Below are 21,258 nucleotides of genomic sequence, written 5' to 3'. Positions count from 1 at the left end.
GGCCCCAGATCATCCACATCCCCGGGAAAAGGGCCTCCGCGGGCGGCGAGTTGGGCTATTTGCCCAACTTCTGCCCAGCGAATGCCCGTGTAATTCTTACGCCTGGTAAAAGCAGACGTAAGGCCTCCTTTTACCAGTGTAAGAGTTCTGTAAAAAAACTTTAAAATACCTTTTTTTCAATCATTTAAACATTACAAAAACCTGTGCAATAAGGTAAGGTTATTTTTAGCTTCTTTAAAACATTTAAATTTATTTTTCAAAAAATTTAATTTTTGTTTAAAATATTTAATTAAATGGCATTTTAATTAATTTTAAATATGTAATTAAAAAACATTAATTTGATGTGTAGATGTATTTTTTGTGGGTATCCAGAAAGGCCCAGGACCGCGAGTCTCCGTACCTCCAAGACCACCAAGTACGCGGGTATTTTATTTGCGGATTGGAGGCATTTCCCCGCGGGAAGCCTCCGACCGCAAATTCAGGGCATTGTCTTTCTAACTGCTGAGATTTTGATAACTGACAAGGAGGAACACTGACCACTTTAATCAGTTGCAGTCCTTCACTGATCCTTGTCCTACATTTCTTTTGATAGGTCCTGTGTAAAATTGCTACGCATATTTATGGATCACTAAGTTTATTCACTGTTTGAAGAATAATTTCATTTTACGGTAGGATTATAGATGTTATTTGTTGGGAGTCAACTGCACCAGCAGTGTTTATAAAGATGAAGTCAAAATGCAGAAAGAATTCAAATTGCAAAACCCCTGTGGATATCATTTAAATAGCGTAATTGATTTAAGGGGAATTCAGAGGTAGCCAGATAATCATATGAGGGAGAAAGGAATAGAAGGCTATGCTGATAGGGTTAGATGTGGAGGCGTGGGAGGGGACTCGTGTGGAGCATAAATATCGGCATAGACTAGTTGGGCCGAATGGCCTGTTTCCATGCTGCAGACTCGATATAATGCTATGTAATTTAATATATTTGTAAATTGGCTTTCAGATACTAATTTTGAAAAAATTAAATTGGAAGAATGAGTTCACTTACTTTTCTTCAATGATATCACAGATTGTTTTCTCAGTTTTGCATGTTGGCGGAGGAGTAACTGGAGTACAAGGCACATTAATAGGAGTTGATTGACAATAAGGTTTAGTGAGATCATGAACTCTCCAATCATATGCAGTTTGGTGACAACAGTCAGAAGGCTCGACTGTCCCATTCTTTCTTGTGCATTGGGCTGGGGAGTGTGAGCAGGATCCTAAGATAAGCAAAAATGATGCAGTATGTTATGTCCCAAACAAAGTTCACATTACCAGCAAAATTATCAATAGAATAAAATGCAAGTCATTTGACATGATTTAAAGTCGTATGATATTATTATGTAATGTATATCACATACCACATTGTCCTTGGGTGTTATTAAAGAAGTAGTTTTCTGGCACTCTGATCGCAAAATCATTAAGAAAAGCAGTAATGCTTGTTCGAATTTCAGGAATAGAAATATATGTCCTACTGCCCTGTTTAGTAATCTTAAATCCATTTGAACTATAGGGAAGACTCACATCGTTTCGATTGACAGTTAACTGTGAAAGAATAAAATAGAACTTTAAGAAAAATCTCCAAGCTACAAGAAAGAAAATGATATCAACCTATCTGATTAATGCAGTACATCTAGGCCTAGAAATTCAGTTGCTTGCGCCACCAGTTTGCGCCCAAAGAGGCCACTCAGAGGCTTTAGCGCCTCTGGCCACAACCACTGCGATATTTAGCGGGGCGCTAATGGCGGCGTTAGCCTGTAGCGCTGTGCCGCCACCGATGACGTCATCGGTGTGCGCAGCGCCCCGCTACCGCCCCGAGCGCCATATTAGGTCACGCCCGCCTCTTCCGCGCCAGCCGCAAATAGCGACCGGTACACAGGGGCCTACCTGTGGCGGTAGTGGGGCGAGTTAAGGTGGAGGTGCGGCCGGCCGCTTTTTCGGCGGCCGCCTGCCCGCATCTCCGTCCGCAGCCTCCTACACCCCCCCCCCCCCCCGCGGCATTGCCGGCTGTTTCCCGAGAGCCCTGCACTTCTCCTTGGTGCCGGGCTCATTTGCCGGCACTCGCGAGCGGGGATCGCGCTGTTGCAGGCACCTCCCCTTTAACAGTGGGAGGAAGGCCTGCAGTACCGCAGCCTGCCATGCCGCAGCATGTGGCGCTGCGGCCCTTAGCGCGCCGATATTCAGTTTCAGCGCCCCAAGCGGGGCGCAGGAAGCCTCGTTTAGCGGCCGGCTTCCACTTGGGGCGCTGAAACTGAATATCCCGATGGCGCAAGTGGCTCCGCGCGCAGCGGTAATTCCGGCGCCCAGGCGAGCTGGGCGCCCCAAACTGAATTTTTAGCCCATAATGTTTCAGGACAATTACATTAACTGGAGCTTATGAGCCAAATAAAGTGAAAGAGACTCAGCAGATGGGTAATGACAGGGTGCTGTTGCTATGTTTAACACTCTTTATGCTTATTTGTAATTTGTTGTACTGTTTTAGTGCTTTGCTATATTGGTCAGTTGGTTTAACATTATAGAAACATAGAAAAATAGGAGCAGGAGTAGGCCGTTCGGCCCTTTGAGCCTGCTCCGCCATGCAATATGATCATGGCTGATCCTCTAGCTCAATACCATATTCCCGCTCTCTCCCCATACCCCTTGATGCCTTTTGTGTCTAGAAATCTATCTATCTCCTTCTTAAATATATTCAGTGACTTGGCCTCCACAGCCTTCTGTGGTAGAGAATTCCACAGATTCACCACCCTCTGAGTGAAGAAATTTCTCCTCATCTCAGTCCTAAATGTCCTACCCCGTATCCTGAGACAGTGACCCCTCGTTCTAGTCCCCCCAGCCAAGGGAAACATCCTCCCTGCATCCAGTCTGTCTAGCCCTATCAGAATTGTATATGTTTCAATGAGATCCCCTCTCATTCTTCTAAACTCTAGCGAATACAGGCCTAGTCGACCCAAACTCTCCTCATACGACAGTCCGGCCATCCCAAGAATCAGTCTGGTGAACCTTCGCTGCACTCCCTCTATGGCAAGTATATCCTTTCTTAGGTAAGGAGACCAAAACTGCACACAGTACTCCAGGTGTGGTCTCACCAAGGCCCTGTACAACTGTAGTAAGACATCCTTGCTCCTGTACTCAAATCCTCTTGCAATGAAGGCCAACATACCATTTGCCTTCCTAACTGCTTGCTGCACTTTCATGTTTGCTTTCAGTGACTGGTGTACAAGGACACCCAGGTCCCTTTGTACATCAGCATTTCTCAATCTATCACTATTTAAATAATACTCTACCGTTCTGGTTTTCCTACCGAAGTGGATAACTTCACATTTATCCACGTCATACTGCATCTGCCATGTATTTGTCCACTCACTCAACTTGTCTAAGTCGCCTTGAAGCCTCTTTGCATCCTCCTCACAACTCACAATCCCACCTAGTTTCGCGTCGTCAAACTTGGAAATATTACATTTGGTTCCCTCATTCAAATCATTGATATATATTGTGAATAGCTGGGGCCCAAGCACTGATCCCTGCGGTACCCCACTAGTCACCGTCTGCCACCCCGAAAAAGACCCATTTATTCCTACTCTCTGTTTCCTGTGTTAATCAATTTTCAATCCATGCCAGTATATTACCCCCAATCCCATGTGCTTTAATTTTGCACACTAACCTCTTATGTGGGACTTTATCAAAGGCCTTCTGAAAATCCAAATACACCACATCCACTGGTTCTCTCTGATCTATTCTACCAGTTACATCCTCAAAAAACTCCAGTAGGTTTGTCAAAAACGATTTCCCTTTCATAAATCCATGTTGACTTTGTCTAATCCCGTTGATATTTTCGAAGTGTCCTGTTATCATATCTTTTATAATAGACTCTAGCATTTTCCCTACTACTGATGTTAGGCTAACCGGTCTGTAGTTCCCCGTTTTCTCTCTCTCCCTCCTTTTTTAAATAGCTTATACATTTGCCACCCTCCAATCTGCAGGAACTGTTCCATAATCTATAGAATTTTGGAAGATGACTACCAATGCATCCACTATTTCCATGGCTACCTCTTTTAGTTCTCTGGGATGCAGATTATCAGGTCCTGAAATTTATCAGCTTTCAGTCCCATTAATTTCTCCAGCACTATTTTTTTACTAATACTGATTTCCTTTAATTCCTCCTTCTCACTAGATCCTTGGTTCCCTATTATGATAGTACTCTTTTTAATATGCCCAGACTCCTAAAGGGAGCCCAGAAGTTAAGGCTATTTTGGACAACATTGACTCCAACTTGCTTAGTCAGTGATAGATTTAATATTGTGGAAATCACTTCATGCCAGTGGACTAAAAACATGGAGGATTTATCAAATTAACTGAAACCATGTCGCATGTTGTATATTTCAAATTTCAAAATAGGATATGATACCAATGCTAATCCACATTACTCCAGGTTTTAATAATGATAAGCGATTTAAAGAGTGTTCTTTAACAAGAGGAAGCATGGAATTTGTGTCATGAGTGATTTGAGTATATAATCTACATTAAAACAGTGAACTACACTTCAAAAGTACTTCATTTGGCTATAAAGCGCTTTGGGATGTCCTGAGGTCATGAAAGGCACTGTATAAATACAAGTTTGTTCATCATTTGTCGGTCATTCGATCTGAGCTGAACACATCAGTGTAGTGCTGAGTGAATGTTGCATTGTCAGAGTTGCATTCCTTTGGATGAGGTTTTGAACTAAGGCTCCATCTACCTGTTCCAATGGTTCAGGCGGATATTAAACATCCCATGACGCTATTCAAAGAAGAGCAGTGAGCTCTCCTGTGTTCTGTCCAGCATACCTCCCTTATCCAATAGTAAATTAACTGGCCATTCCTCTTCTGGTCGTTGGTAGAATCTTGCTATGTATAAAACAGCTGCCATGTTTGCCTACATAACAGCAGCTACTGCACTTCAAAGTAAATGACTAAGAAAAGTGCTTGGAGGTGTTTCTGAGCAATGTGATTTGGCATCATATAAACAAAAAAAAATTATTTCTTGAGGAACAGGTATAAGATCACAGGAGAAGGTCTTACCCTTAGGAATGGATGTATTGATCCCACATGTCATACTTAGACCTATCAGAAAACGAGTTTATGCTGGTTCAGGCTTTCTCGGAAGGTACTATACAAGATATATGAGTTAATGGAATTCCTCAGAGATTCCATCTGTTCTGCCTATGGCTGTGAAAATGTCAACAACCATTAATTTCTGGATACTGAGCCTTTCCAGTCATCAGATGGTAATTTTTCCAGCACTGGATAATTCTCTCCTCTCCACTCCTGAAAGCATTAAATAATGCCAGAGTATGGTTCCACAGGCACCGGTAGCCCTCTGATATCTTGTCCAAGTGGCCATTGTAATTTGTGATCCTGTCAGTGAGTGTTCGCAAGCTACTTAACTGTGAGTGCAACACAATCAGGAGCAGGACACTGGCTACCCATTTCCCTTCTGTAGTCCCCGTTACAATCCCAGCTGAGTCCAACTCACTAGGGGATCAGATTTATAATCTTCTGGTTTGTATCACTGCAATAGACTGGGCAGTATCTTTACCTATTAAGCTACCAAGGTGTTCTAAGGGGCCATTTTCACCCTTACCTACGAGATGACAAATGCACTGTTCCAGATAGCTTGCTGGTTCATCCATTTCTACAGAAACAGTTGGAAGGGCAGCAACAAATGAATGCATTGTTGGCTTCCTAAGTGTGTTAGGTTTGGACTATAAATTCATTGATAGCATCTATTACTAATAATTTGTAATACCATAGGGTACTTACCATATATTTAGCCCCAGTTGAAATAGTTACAACAGTTTCTTTGTAAAAAATAACTAGCCCTTTTGGACAAGATTTAGGTATACCGGAGAAGCAAAAATAATTGTCAATTAGAACTCTGAAATTGTATTTTGGAACTTGTTCTTCGACAAGAGTATATGTGCAATTCCCAAAGAAGTCGTATTGTATGCCATTAAATGTGAGATAATGTGGATCTCCCCATATTTCACATACACCTAAAATTAGACAAAGATAGAATTTCAATATGGTAGAAAAGCAAGAATGCTACAAATTTCCAAATAACTGTTAAACTTAAATTGTTGAACAGAGTAATGATACTAACAATCACATTCCCATTGCTCACAACAGCCATTTTTAGTTTGGACTTTCACAGGCTCGATGTCACGACCGCATGTTGGTTTAATCAGTGGTGGACAAATGATGTCTGTTATCGCATAAATACTTCCTCCCAAACAAGTATGTTTGGAGCAGTTTACCTCCCAACTTTCATTGCACTAGAAAGAAAATGAACAAGAAATTCATTCATAAGTAAATTTTGAGTTGGATTAATTATCAAACATAACTTGTGAGCATGAAAACCACGTGTCTCTACTGGTACTTTAATTAGCAAGAGTAAAAAGCTGCCTATTTGAATACTATGTTATCTTTGTTTACTAGTATTTTTAAAATGCCTGAACATAACTGATCATATATAACCAAAATTAGCTGATGTGGCTTCTGTTTGGTTTACGATTTTTAAAAAATCTTTCTGCTTGAAATAAATTATTTTGTTCTGCCTATACTTGTGCCATCATGCTTCATACTCATCCTTGTTTTCCCTGCTCCTCCATCTACTGCTTGGCGCTACAGTACCGCCCTCTTATCAGCTCCCTCTAAAACAGACGGCTGCTTGGGGAACTGCTGCCATCCCTGCCATGACACAGCAGCACCAGATCATTCACGGGACTGTAACCTTCAACATGAAGACCACTGACCTGCAAATCGCTGCTTCTGGCATGCATGCATTAACTAAAAAACATACCACTGTTCATATGAAGGGGTCCGGATAAAAATCTAGCCCCAGTAGCTACAAGCCCTTCTGGCTCTCCCATGGGGCTGTCCCTTTAATGGTGCAGGTGCCTTTAAGCACCCAAACTTTCTCCTCTGTCTAGTCTGGCACCCAATAGTCCACCACTAGGTGCATCTGAAGTGTGCTGATGATAAATAATGAAACACCAAATGGAACGTTGGGGCGCTGAGATAAAGGTCCTGGCAGAGCACTGCAATGCACACTAGACAACACCCAGAGAGGAAAACCGGGGGCTTTGATTCTTTTGGAAAATTATTAGGGAGATTTTCTGCTTTGCACCCCCCAACATCGCTGCCCCCCTACCCCTCTCGCCTTTCCACACAATGGGAACACAAACTAATAAATTGTGCAGTCCCAACCTGTGATTTGCCATCCATTGTTCATAAAGGTTGGAAAAGCAGGGGCAGGAGATGTGCAATTTCCTGACGTGTACTAGAAGCAGGAATATGGTAAATCTCTACCTTATATTGTTGAAATTATTGGCTCTTAGAAACTCAGCCAATGCTAAACGGGTAAAGAAATGAACAGGAATTTTCCACTTTAGTGAACTCGGGGTGCAAAGGTGCACCCCTGACCCCAGCTGATCTTCTGGTCTTAGGCTGCTAGCATATAGTAGGTGAACTCCCCAGCCTTCTCTCAGTAGTGCAGCCGGAGTGGGGCACAGTTTAGCATTGCACAGTGCTAACTTACCTTTTTTGTTATTCGTTCCAGGATGTGGGCGTCGCTGGCAAGGCCAGCATTTATTGCCCATCCCTAATTGCCCTTGAGAAGGTGGTGGTGAGCTGCCTTCTTGAACCGCTGCAGTCCATGTGGTGAAGGTACTCCCAGAGCGCTGTGAGGGAGGGAGTTCCAGGATTTCGACCCAGAGATAATGAAGGAACAGCGATATATTTCCAAGTCAGGACAGTGTGTAACTTGGAGGGGAATTTGCAGGTGATGGTGTTCCCATGCGCCTGCTGCCCTTGTCCATCTAGGTGGTAGTGGTCGAGGGTTTGGGAGATGCTGCCGAAGAAGCCTTGGCAAGTTGCTGCAGTGCATCTTGTAAATGGTACACACTGCAGCCACGGTGCGCCGGTGCTGCAGGGAGTGAATGTCTAAGGTGTTGGATGAGGTGCCAATCAAGTGGGCTGCTTTGTCCTGGATGGTTTTGAGCTTCTTGAGTGTTGTTGGAATGGCACTCATCCAGGCAAGTGGAGAGTATTGCACCACACTCCTGACTTGTGCCTTGTAGGTGGTGGAAAGACTTTGGGGAGTCAGGTGAGACACTCGCTGCAGAATACACAGCCTCTGACCTGCTCTTGTAGCCACAGTATTTATGTGGCTGGTCCTGTTAAGTTTCTGGTCAATTATGACCCCCAGGATGTTGATGGTGGGGGATTCGGCAATGGTAATGCCATTGAATGTCAAGGGGAGGTGGTTGGACTCTCGCTTGTTGGAGATAGTCATTGCCTGGCACTTGTGTGGAGCAAATGTGACTTGGCACGTATCAGCCCAAGCCTGAATGTTGTCCAGGTCTCGCTGCATGCGACATAGACTGGTTCAATTTCTGAGGAGTTGTGAATGGAACTGAACACTGTGCAGTCATCAGCGAACATCCCCACTTCTGGCCTTATGATGGAGGGAAGGACATTGATGAAACAGCTGAAGATGGTTGGGCCTAGGACACTGCCCTGAGGCACTCCTGCTGCGATGTCCTGGGGCTGTGTTGATTGGCCTCCAACAACCACAACCATCTTCCTTTGTGCTAGGTATGACTCCAGCCAGTGGAGAGTTTTCCCCCCGATTCTCATTGACTTCAATTTTACTAGGGCTCCTTGATGCCACACTCGGTTAAATGCTGCCTTGATGTCAAGGGCAGTTACCTATTCCACTTTAAAAAGCAACTAAAAAAGTGTATGATTGGTTGTGTAGTTTTGAGGTTTTCAGGTCAGGGATCATTACTTTAGTCCCCCCCAATTTCCTTCCCTTTTTCTCTTGAAAAATAGTGGCTCCTGTTGTGGTTTGATTTCACAGGTGCTGTTAGTCCTGTGGTGCCTCGCCAAAGCAATTATTTCTCAAGCCTTACCTTGTTAATGCCCTGTTGTTTTTACATATAGCTGTAAATCGTTTGCAGATCTCCACCTCTATCTCATTGCCACTGTATGGTGTCCTCTAGTGTACATCACGATTTGTACCAATTTCCTTCCTATTTCTAACTCTGTCCACACGGAATCTGTCTTCCAGCAATCCCCCAGGACAGCCTTAAGTTCAAATGCTGCGAGAGTCTTTCGCTAACATTGGCACCCCACCCAACTTTTTGTCCTCCGTGTTTTTCCCGAAAATGTTGTATCCAGGAATATTAAGGTCCCAGTTCTGTTCAAATGTAAGCCATGTTCCTGCTTTAGTTACTATATCATATTCCTCCATAGTTATTAATGCTTACAGCGCTCCAATTTTGTGGTTTTTTTTGGAACATTGATCCTTATTCTCTTTCCTGTCTTAATTCTTGCATATCAATTCGCCCTTCTAACAGCGTTTTCATCTCTCACTATTTAATAGCCTCTTTCTTTCCCTTTCTTGTCTTATAATAATTTCTTTCTATTTATTTCAACAAAGTCTTCTGCTTCTATTAAAATAGCTTTGTAAATCTCCCTCTTGAGTCTCAAACCTAGATTTTCCCCAAAGTGATCAAAAATCATTAAAGCTGAAAATAAAAATCATCGCTTCCATCCAATGTCATTTATCTTGGCTTGTCAACAGTGTATGAACTCTTGCAATAAGAAGTTTGAACTTACCTTTCTCGGTGGGTTTATATCACAATAACATCCTGGTTCACTTGTAGGTGAGGTGACTGCCGGTGTTGAATAGACTGTAGTAACTGTGCTCGGGCTTAAAGTTGTTACAGACTCACAGCAGACTCTAATTCTATAGTCCAAGCACATTATGTCATTCTGAGAAGTGTCTTCATTGTAACTGCAAATCAGTCCGTTCTTTATATCACAAGTGACGTTGTTCTTTGTTTCACTGATTGGACGCTGTGGAAATTTGACAGCTTCACATTGAATTTTGCTTATTTTAGAAGGGAAAACGGAACACAATTTGTCACGTATTGGCTCCAGTAATTCAGAATCGCCTTTGTTGTAAATAGATGGTGAATTTTCATTAAACCAGTCAGACCATACACCGTTGCAAACCACTTCTGTAAGTTAAGATAGTGACATACTTAATACAAAATATAAATAGACAGCTATCAAAATCATTTCTAACTGTTGAGTGCGATGAGCAGGCTGACAGGTGGGACGAAGATGAAAGTAGGAGGGAAAAAAAACACACCTGTCAATCTGGTCACTGTAAGAAGTAAACATTTTTTTTAAAAACACTTACCAGTAGTGGAGCTGGCAGTAAACCCGGTTGTAGTTGCTGTCACTGTTGTAGTGATTCGTTCTGAAGAACAAAAAAAGCAATCAAAACCACAACACTGCAACTAAAATTTGATAGTACTAGCTGCAGATTCAGATATCCTTAAATTTTCAACCATTTCTACCCCAAAGGAAGGGTCTCCAAGACTGAACCAATGGACGGACATTGCCTGGAAGCCGAGATTGAAAAATGCACAATTGTGTCAAACAACTTGTTTATGTATCTTGAAAGAAGACATCACTCACCTGTTGTAGGACTGGCAGTAGACCCAGTTGTAGTTGTTGTCCCTGACGTTGTAGTTCTTACTTCTGAAAAGAGAACAATATTAACTACTACTGTGCTTCAAATTCAATCCTTACCGTTTGACCAGTCAGTAATTTTATTGATAATAAAGTGCAAAGAATGAGGAAAGTTTTAACTACACCCTACTAACTAGATCCCTTTATTTCCCCCTTTGTTGAGTAAAAAAGAGAAAACAAACATGAGAGATGCAAGGCAAGTTTTGCATAATTGGTTGTGTTGTGACACAACTCTTTCAAGGTACTGGATAAAAGAAGGAAATATAACAATATTAACAATCACAATGGGTCAGGGAAGATCCTTTAACAATATCTGATAATAATTCTATTGGAATTTGAAAGTATGCAGACAACCAATATCAACATCAAATGCAAATTGTACGTTTCATTCAAAAGTCAGAGAGTATTGCCAATAGAGCTGAGGGAAAATAGATGAATAAGCAGAGACTAAGAGAGACATAGGTGGCACAAACATAGACACAGCACTTCTCAGGCAGAGCCACTGATCGAGCTTCATTCAAATAGATAATGGCCTGTATTTTCCGATGCCTACAGGTGTCGGGACATCGGAAATGCCGGTTTCAGGCATGCTAAGCACATGTGCTGAAAACTGGCATTTCCGATCTGTCAAGAATCGCACACCTGCCCTGGAGAAGGGCCTCTGCGGAGGGAGAGTTCCGCTTTCTGCAGAACCTCCGCCCGCTGAAAACACTTAGAAATCTTATGCCTGGTAAAAGTAGACGTAAGGCCTGCTTTTACCAGCAGAAGAGTTTAAAAAAGTAAAAAAAAACTCATTTATAATTTAAAAATACTTTTAAAAAAGGTAAGTTTATTTTTAGCCCTGTAAAAAACTTTAATTTAATGTAATTTTAACTCATTTTAAAAACGTGATGGCTTTTTAAAAATGTATTTATTGTTTTAGTATCTTTTTTCAGTGATCCCCATTCATACTTTTGACAGTTCTATCTGTCAAAAGTAGGAAAGGGGATTCCCTTCTTTCATTGGCTCACCTGGCCCACGTGATCCCAGGGACGCTTGCGAACCGCCTGCGCCCCTGGGATACGTAGACCCTGCGCATTTCGACTGTGGGCAGGCCCAGGATCGGAAGTGTCCGGACCTCGTGAGCCCTCAAGTAAGTGCATAGATTTTTTTCCGCTAGGAGGTATCCGCACATAGGAAGCCTCCTATCGGAAATTACGGGCCTATGTTTCCAACCATTTCCCTCTGACAGGAATGAGCTAAATATCTACAAGGGGTGAAGTAATGGATTTCCACAGTGTGGGAGTTGTTGAAACAAGATAACTTGTGTTATCTTTGTGTTAACTGGCAGCTATCTTTTGCCCTGCCAGTACACTTTACACCTAATCCCAGCCTATTACCATCTCGTCTAGCTTCTAATCTCTTTTACTTCTTTTGTTTCTTTTATTCTTTTGTCCGATCGCAGCCCTGCCTCCGATCTAGTTTCTTTTCTTTCCAGTTTTGAAGAAGGGTCCAACCCGAAACGTCAACTCAAATTTCTCTCCACGGATGTTGCCTGACCTGCTGAGTTTTTCCAGCATTTTCTGTTGTTATTCAAGATAACTTGTGTCACTGGTCTTGCTACTTTATATCGAAAGAAGCCCTCACTCACCTGGTGTGGAGCCAATAGTGGACCCGGTTGTAGTTGTTTTCACTGTTGTAGTGATTCCTTCTGAAGAACAACAAAATTAATCAAAACCACAATACAATGTAAATTCCTATAGTATTCCCATAGAGTTACCATACAAGAATATTTTATTGCTCTTGCTGTAAAAGTGATGTTGAAAAAACAAATTGCAGATTCAGATGTCTTTAAATTTTCAACCATTTTCATCCAAAAGGGTCTACAAGACTGAACTAATGGACTGACATTGCCTGAATCCTGAATTTGAGAAAACCATACTGGTGTGAACAGATTTGTTCGAGTATATTGAAAGAAGATTTCATTTTACTTATCCGTTGTAGTAGTTGAGTAAAAGTTGATGAGTAAGCAGAGACTAAGAGAGACAGAGGCGGCAAAAACCTTGGACACAGCATTTCTCCTCAGCACAGCCTCAGATTGAGCTTCATTCAAATATTCAAATGTTTTCAAGCATTTCCCTCTGAAAGGAATGGACTAAATATCTACAAGGGGTGAAGTGATGGACTTCCACTGTCTACTGAGTTGTTGAAACAAGATAACTTGTGTCACTGGTCTTGCTACTGGATGTCGAAAGAAGCCCTCACTCACCCGGTGTGGAGCCAGTAGTGGACCCGGTTGTAGTTGCTTTCACTGTTGTAGTGACTCCTTCTGAAGAACAAGAAAGTTCATCAAAACCACGACAATACAACGTAAATTCCTACAGTGTTCCTGTAGTGTTCCACCAGAAGACTATTTTATTGCTCTTGTTGCAAAAGTGATGCTGATATAATGAACTGCAGATTCAGACATCCATTAATTTTTCAACTATTACCTCCCAAAAGGAAGGGTCTACAAGACTGAACTGACGGACTGACATTGGCTGAAAGCTGAATTTGAGAAAAGTGCATTTATGTGAACAGACTTGTTGGTCTATATTGAAAGAAGACATCACTTACCAGTTGTAGAACTGGCAGTAGATACAGTTGTGCTTGTTGTCCCTTTTGTTGTAGTCGTCACTTCTGATCAAAAAGAAAAATATTCAATACCACTGCACTCCGATTGCAAATCCAGCAATATTACTAGAGTTCCACTGCTCAGTCATTTCATTGACAAAAGGGCATAAAGCATGAGGAAATTATTGACGGCAGCTACTAACTAGGTCTCCTTACTTCAAATACTAAAGTGCAAACATTAACACGAGACCAACAAAGCAACATTTGCATAATTGGTTGTGTGTCAAAAGCAATCTTTCAAGTTACTGGACAAAAGAAGAAAAAGGAAGAATATTAACAGTCACAGCATGTCAAGAGGAACAACTTTTGACAATATTTGGTAATGATTGTATTGGAATTTGAAAGAATGCAGCGTACCACCATCATGAAATGAAAATTGTACGTTTCATTCAAAAGTTGGAGAAATATTGTCAGAAATTTGAGTAAAGGTTGATGAGGAAGCAGAGACTGAGAGAGACAGAAACGGCACAAACATGGACACAGCATTTCTCCTCAGTTAGAGCCTCTGATCTAGTTTCATGCAAATAATTATGTTTTCAACCGTTTCCATCTGGAAGGAATGGGCTAAATATCTACAAGTGTGAAGGTCTTGCTACTGGATATCAAAAGAAGCCCTCACTCACCCGGTGTGGAGCCAGTAGTGGACCCGGTTGTAGTTGCTTTCACTGTTGTAGTGATTCCTGCTGAAGAACAAGAAAAATAATGAAAACTACTTTAATTCAACCTAAATACCTACAGTGTTCCTGTAGAGTTCCGCCATAAGGTTATTTTATTGCTCTGGCTGCAAAAGTGATGTTGATAAAACTAACTGCAGATTCAGATGTCTTTTAATTTTCAACCATTTCCACCCAAAAGGAAAGGTCTACAAGACTGAACTAATGGACTGACATTGTCTGAAATCTGAATTGGAGAAAAGCACACTGTTGTGAACAGACTTGCTGGTGTATATTGAAAGAAGACATTGCTTACCTGGTGTAGTAGTGTCAGCAATAACAGGTTGTGAAGGAATAAGCAATATAACCTATTCAGAAAAATACACCATTCTATGAAAAATTCTGGCCTTATCAGAACATGACAAACTGGGTCTGGAAATCTAGAAACCGAACAATGAAAAAGCTGTGATAGCATTCTGGCTATTAAGGTAAGATAAGTTGTTGACACTGAATCAATAACCTTATTGAAACAGAAGGTTAGAGGCTCCTGGAAGTCTAAACCTTTGGGAATAAGACAATAGTTACCCGGTATAAGGTTTTAATTTACACCTGGTAAAGGAGCACATAAAAGTAACAAACATTTGCCTTCATGAAAATTACATCAAGTAAAACACACCTGCAGTTACATCATTTTTTATGGTAAACTTAGAACACCTAAAGAGACATATTTCTGTAGTACTACCAGCTGAGGTGACTGTAAGAACTGCAAGGGTCAGCAGAAAAATGACTAGAGATAATTAGCTTACATCAGCAGAAAACCTTAAATAAAATACCAATGGGAAAGGGTATAAAAATTGAACTCTCAAATGGGATAATAGACTCACTTAAAGGTGCAAAGTGATTCTTGGCTTCAGGACTAGCTCTGTAAGTCTTCAACTCTTTGTACCTCGGGGATCAAGGTACTGTATTTGATTTTGGTGGATATCCTGAATAAACTGAGAACTGTAAAACTGTAGCGAAGTTAAGATTTGAGAGTAGGTTCTCTGCTAATAGAATTGTAAAGCTCTCTCTTTTTGGAACTGTTAATGTTGCGATTGACTCACCAACTGTAAATTATATGTCGGTTCTTTAATAAATCTATATATTTTTAGAATTGTCTCACATAATACTTCTGGTATCAAACTCGCAAACTCAATCTCTGTATACTCTTTGGTGAGGAGTTGCAGAATTCTGGGGGAGTTTTCCAGACCCTCATAATATCCAGAACGCTACAGTCTAGCTAAACTTATTAAAAGTGCTATCTGGAGGATGGTAACATTTTCAGGTTGTTCCTTTCCTTTAGGGAGAGATAGTCCGGACCTTTAGACCCAATTCACAGAATCACAGAAACCTCACAGTACAGATAGAGGCCATTTCGGCCCATCAAGCCTGCACCAACACATATCCCACCCGATCCCCGTAACCCCTACACCAACACATATCCCACCCTATCCCCGTAACCCCACATATTTAATCCCCCTAACACTAAGGGTCAATTTTTATCATAGCCAATCAACCTAACCCGCACATCTTTAGGATTTGGCTACCTCAAACTTTAGTTGAAAATGAACGTCTGGGGAATACGCCTGATCCGGGGTTGCCCTAAAGGGGCTAGGACTAGTAATTATCCTTTCAACGTGTGGTTGTTGTCCCCTTTTGTTCAGCAGTGATGACTACAACAAAAGAAAAAATTCAAAACCGCTGAACTCCGATTTCAAATCCTGCAGTACTGAAAATTTCACCAGTAGGCTATTTTATTGATACTAAAGTGCAATGAGGAAAAGGTTTTACTACAGCAATAACTAGATCAACTTTTTTCTCCTTCTGTCAGGTAAAAAAAGCAAACATAAACATGAGAGTGGCAAGATAACATTTGCATAATTGGTTGTGTTTCAAAATAACTATTTCAAGGTACTGGACAAAAGAAGAAAAGGGAAGGACATAAAAACATAAGAATTAGGAGCAGGAGTAGGCCATACCGCCCTTTGAGTCTGCTCCGCCATTCAATAAGATCATGGCTGATCTTCAACCTCAACTCCACTTTCCCGCCTGATCCCCCTATCCCTTGATTCCTCTAGAGTCTAAAATCTATCGATCTCTGCCTTGAATATACTCAACGACTCAGCATCTGGGGTAGAGAATTCCAAAGATTCACAATCCTCTGAGTGAAGAAATTCCTCCTCATCTCAGTCTTAAATGCCGACCCCTTATCCTTAGACTATGTCTCCTAGCTCTAGACTCTCCAGGCAGGGGAAACAATCTCTCAGTGTCTACCCTGTCAATCTCCCTCAGAATCTTATATGTGTCAATGAGATCACCTCTCATTCTTCTAAACTCAATCTCTCCTCATAGGACAACCCTCTCATCCCGGGGAAGAATATTAACCATCACAAAATGTCAAGGGGAACATTCTTTGGCAACAGTAAAAATGAGTTAAACTGGCTGTTCTGGATCGATGGACATTCGATTGACATTGTGAGATTCACATTGTGAGACAATGAACATTATGTGTGCAGATAGCACCCTCTAGTGGCGGTTATTGTGTATTAACAGTTTGAAAGCTGGAAAGGTCATCTGACCTTTCTTCCTGTGTGAGGTCATCTGACCTTTCTTCCTGTGAGAGGTCAGTTGGCCTCTGTTCCTTTCTTCCTGTTGACCCCAGGAAGCAGTTTTACCAGGAAGAACCTGACTTAAGTAATGGAGAATTCCATGAGGGACTTACAATCTAATGTAATCTGACTTCATATGTTAGGCCAAACGCAATATCTGTGAGTATCTTTAGTTCTTAGTATAATAGCAATGTTGTCAGAGTAATATTTTGATAATACTATGTTTGTAAAAGGTTAATATTTAATAGTTACAGAAGTTAGTTCAAATGTTAGTTAGTTATACAATTAGTCTATTCTACTGTTGTAAATATGTTTATATCTTGTGTAATATCGAATGTGTAGTACTCAGTTTATGTACAAAACATACTTTGTCTTTGTTTACAGTTTCACAAATTTGTTCAAGTAAAAGTTTCAAAACAGCAACCGCTTCAGAAGAATTATTTTGAATAGAATGTTTAACTTGCTGGATAACTAGATAGGAGCACGTCTAGCGCGGCCAGTACAGTGAAAAGATAGCAATACGGCTAGCTGTGAAGAGCGGAGCAGGAGGAACCCAGAGTAAGCCTTAACCTCGTAGAGCACATCTACCTCACATCAACATGTCAGAAGATAATAGCGAAAATGCTTTGCAGCAAGTAGAAGACCTTAAACAGGCTGACGAAACTGTAGAACGTGACAATCGGTCTATAAGCACCGGTTACTACAGGTCGCAAGTTGGCTCACGGTCATCGGGTGGTTCTAGAGTAAGCGTAGCCCTCGCCAAAGCACGGGCTAAACTAGTAGCAGCTCAAGCCAGAGCTGCGCATACGGAAAGTGAAATAGAAATAAAAGTAAGTCAGGCCCGTCTCCTAGCTGAACCCCAAGCAGAACAGGCCCGGCTCCAAGCAGAACAGGCCCGGTTCCAAGCGGAACAGGCCCGACACCAAGTGGAACGCCAGGCTGAGCAGGCCCGTCTCCAAGCCACATTAGAGGCTCTGCAGCAACAAAAAGAGATAGATGCTGCATTAGCCGAGACACAAGTATTCGAGGCAATTTGGGAGGGAGCTGATCCCGAGACAGCTTACAAACCTTTAATTCCCATTCCATGGCAGAGTCCACGACAGCGCACCATAGATTACGTGAGCGACCATGCCGACATACAGTTTACAGGAGAAAGGGATGGAAGCCCGCACATCTCTACAGACGCAAACACTTCGTATAACATGCCACAAGTTGCCAACCAAGGTCAAAGCAGACGGCGTGCCTCAAGCCGCAGAGTCTCCCCCAGCAGAACGGAAGACACGGTGCAAAGGAATAGGACGCCGAATAGAGAAAGTCAGAGGCAAATCCCCTCTCGGTCCCTTGAGACCCCCAACAGAGCCCCCAGCCAAGGCAACCCTGGCCCAGGTCCCAGCACCTACGACCTCGCCAAATACCTTGCATGCACCCAGCTGGTGTCTTCGGTGTTAATCAAGTTTGATGACAGGCCAGAGAATTATCGGGCTTGGAAGTCCTGCTTCCACGATGCCATATCGGGCTTAGACCTGTCGGCAGGAGAAGAGCTCGGCCTCCTTATCAAATGGCTCGGCCCAGAGTCCGCCGGACAGGCCTGCAGGATAAAAGCGGCCAATGTGGGGCAGCTGCCAGAGGGGTTGAAGAAGGCTTGTGTGAGGCTGGAAGATAGCTACGGCTCGCCCGAAGCCATTGAAAGGGCTCTCTTTGACAGGTTGGCGAACTTTCCGAGGTTGACGAGTAAGGTACCCCAGAAGCTCCGCGACCTTGGAGATCTGCTGACGGAACTCGAAGCCGCAAAGCAGGACGGCTACCTACCCGGTCTATCGTACTTAGACACTTCCAGAGGGGTAAGTCCCATCATTGAGAAGCTTCCATTTAACCTGCAGGAGAAGTGGATAACGTTTGGATCAAAGTTCAAGCTAAAGCACAACGTGGCGTTCCCACCATTCTCTGCGTTTGTTAAATTCATCCGTAAAGAAGCCAAAGCCAGGAACGACCCCAGCTTCAACTTTTTCTCCTCCCAACCAGCACTTGCCAGAAGAGACAAGTTCGACAGACATGGAAAGACACCAATATCTGTCCACAAAATGCAAGTGTCCTCAACTGAGCACACAAAGACTCAGAAGAAACCTGAGGATATGAGCAAACAATGCCCTATCCACAACATGCCCCATCCTTTAAAGAAGTGCAGAGGCTTCAGGGAGATGTCCCTGGAAGATCGGAAACAATATCTTAAAGAGAACTCTATATGTTTCAGGTGCTGCTCGTCCACGAGCCATCTCGCCAAGAACTGCAAGGTGGATGCAAAATGCAGTGAATGTGAAAGTGATTGGCACGTTTCAGCACTACACCCAGGCCCAGCTCCTTGGAAGTCAGAAACGCCTCCTCCCGCATCAGAGCACGGCGGGGAGAGAGAGGGAGCTGTTGGTACGGAGATTACATCCCGGTGCACCGAGGTGTGTGGAGAAGGAGTGAGCGCAAGAGCATGCTCCAAGATATGCCTCGTTAATGTGTACCCTGCGGGATGTCGCCAGGAATCTGAAAAGATGTATGCCATACTAGATGAACAAAGCAATCGTTCTCTAGCAAGATCCGAGTTCTTCAACATCTTCAAGATCAAAGGAAGTCCGTCGCCTTACACGCTGAAGACGTGTGCTGGACTTTCAGAGACAGCCGGCAGGAGGGCCTGCGGTTACGTTGTTGAGTCAGTCGACGGGAAGATTAGTCTCCCCCTTCCTACACTCATCGAATGTAATCAAGTCCCCGACAACCGTTCCGAGATTCCCACTCCGAATGCAGCTCGTCATCACCGTCATCTGAGACGCATTGCAGACGAGATCCCACCTCTTGACCCAGATGCAAGCATACCTCTGTTGGGAAGAGACATCCTGAGGGTACATAAGATAAGGGAGCAGATCAACGGTCCACATGACGCCCCTTTCACCCAAAGGGTAGACCTTGGCTGGGTCGTTGTTGGAGATGTGTGCCTCAAGGGCGCTCACAAGCCATCACAGGTGAGCACACTCAAGACTTCCATCTTGGAGAATGGTCGTACAAGCTACCTTACCCCATGCAGTAGACAGATCCGCGTGGTATTTGACTCCAGTGCACCATATCAGGGCGTCTCTCTCAACGACGTACTCCTCACAGGGCCTGATCTTAACAACAGCCTCTTGGGAGTGCTCATGAGATTCAGGAAAGAGCCCGTCGCCATCACTGCTGATATCCAGCACGTTTCATTGCTTTGTGGTGAGAGAAGACCACAGAGACTTCCTCCGCTTCCTGTGGTATCGGGACAATGACCCCAATAGAGACATTGTGGACTACAGAATGCGTGTCCATGTCTTTGGGAATAGCCCATCCCCTGCTGTCGCCATATACGGACTAAGGAGGGCTGCCAAGGAAGAAGACGATGACTTTGGCAGTGATGTGAGAGGGTTCATCGAACGAGAGTTCTATGTCGACGACGCACTGAAGTCATTCCCGACTGAAGCAGAGGCCATCAGTACCCTCGGACGAGCCCAGGAACTACTTGCACTATCCAACCTCAGGCTGCACAAGATAGCCTCTAACAGACCAGCAGTGATGGAGGCATTCCCCCCTGAAGATCGTGCTAAGGACGTCAAGGACCTAGACCTCTTCACTGATGACCTCCCTCTACAGCGTAGCCTAGGGGTGTCGTGGAACATAGCAACAGACACGTTCACGTTCCAAGTCCTAGACGCCAAGAAACCCTTCACACGTAGAGGAGTGCTCTCTACAGTCAACAGCCTATACGACCCTCTCGGCTTCTTAGCCCCTGTCACCATACAAGGCAGGCTGCTCCTCAGGGAACTCTCCACACGCGCTGAAGAGTGGGATTCACCTCTCCCTGAAGAGATGGAAGCAGAGTGGGACAGATGGAGAGACTCACTCCAAGACTTACAGGAGATCCGAATACTTCGCTGCTATTCATCTTTCTCTCCCTTAAATGCCCAATTCAAAGAGCTTTGTGTCTTTGCAGATGCATCCGCTAAGGCCACTGCAAGTGTGGCTTATCTGAAGGTCACCACTCAAGAAGGACAAAGCAAAATCGGCTTCGTCTTTGATAGAGCCAAGTTGGCGCACCAGCCAGACCTCACCATACCCAGATTCGAACTGTACGTAGCAGAACGCAACCTACCCCCTCACAGCAGTCTACGGAAGCTGCATCCTATCATCGACAACCAACGGACTGTCTCTGAGGTGGTTCTTCTTTTGTCGCCAGAGGACTCCAGTGACAAGTAGAGTTCGGACTATGTGGAGTCATTAATGACCCCAGACGGGGAGTGTTCTGGATCGATGGACATTCGATTGACATTGTGAGATTCACATTGTGAGACAATGAACATTATGTGTGCAGATAGCACCCTCTAGTGGCGGTTATTGTGTATTAACAGTTTGAAAGCTGGAAAGGTCATCTGACCTTTCTTCCTGTGTGAGGTCATCTGACCTTTCTTCCTGTGAGAGGTCAGTTGGCCTCTGTTCCTTTCTTCCTGTTGACCCCAGGAAGCAGTTTTACCAGGAAGAACCTGACTTAAGTAATGGAGAATTCCATGAGGGACTTACAATCTAATGTAATCTGACTTCATATGTTAGGCCAAACGCAATATCTGTGAGTATCTTTAGTTCTTAGTATAATAGCAATGTTGTCAGAGTAATATTTTGATA

The 21,258-nt window shown here is 43.2% G+C and overlaps 2 protein-coding genes across 2 annotated transcripts in view; one reads left to right on the top strand and one right to left on the bottom strand.

Moving 5' to 3' along the window:
- The window catches only part of LOC147105630 (mucin-5AC-like), a 144,492-nt gene that overhangs the window by 8,699 nt on the left and 114,535 nt on the right, over positions 1-21,258 (bottom strand). Inside the window, exons 69-79 of the mRNA XM_086010930.1 lie at positions 13,898-13,957; positions 13,218-13,280; positions 12,871-12,930; positions 12,253-12,312; positions 10,569-10,631; positions 10,288-10,347; positions 9,699-10,102; positions 6,178-6,349; positions 5,838-6,070; positions 1,401-1,584; positions 1,049-1,259 (exon numbers count right to left, since the gene is read on the bottom strand). Coding sequence (XP_085867056.1) covers positions 1,049-1,259; positions 1,401-1,584; positions 5,838-6,070; positions 6,178-6,349; positions 9,699-10,102; positions 10,288-10,347; positions 10,569-10,631; positions 12,253-12,312; positions 12,871-12,930; positions 13,218-13,280; positions 13,898-13,957 — 1,570 coding nt within the window. The remainder of the gene's footprint in view (positions 1-1,048; positions 1,260-1,400; positions 1,585-5,837; positions 6,071-6,177; positions 6,350-9,698; positions 10,103-10,287; positions 10,348-10,568; positions 10,632-12,252; positions 12,313-12,870; positions 12,931-13,217; positions 13,281-13,897; positions 13,958-21,258) is intronic.
- Positions 12,494-19,882, top strand: LOC147105631 (uncharacterized). The gene is made up of 3 exons (XM_086010180.1): positions 12,494-14,415; positions 16,319-16,734; positions 16,960-19,882. Exon 3 carries the CDS (start codon positions 17,175-17,177, stop codon positions 19,869-19,871), a length of 2,697 nt encoding a protein of 898 aa, XP_085866306.1. The 5' UTR covers positions 12,494-14,415; positions 16,319-16,734; positions 16,960-17,174; the 3' UTR covers positions 19,872-19,882.

Source organism: Somniosus microcephalus, chromosome 17, assembly GCF_052327205.1.
Source record: "Somniosus microcephalus isolate GS21.2 chromosome 17, FLI_Smic_1.0, whole genome shotgun sequence".
Lineage (NCBI taxonomy): Eukaryota > Metazoa > Chordata > Chondrichthyes > Squaliformes > Somniosidae > Somniosus > Somniosus microcephalus.
This window is presented reverse-complemented; position numbering and strand designations above follow the sequence as displayed.

What these genes read in the sequence shown, in the direction of transcription:
- LOC147105631 (XM_086010180.1), top strand. Translation starts at nt 17,175, where the DNA reads ATGTCAGAAGATAATAGCGAAAATGCTTTGCAGCAAGTAGAAGACCTT.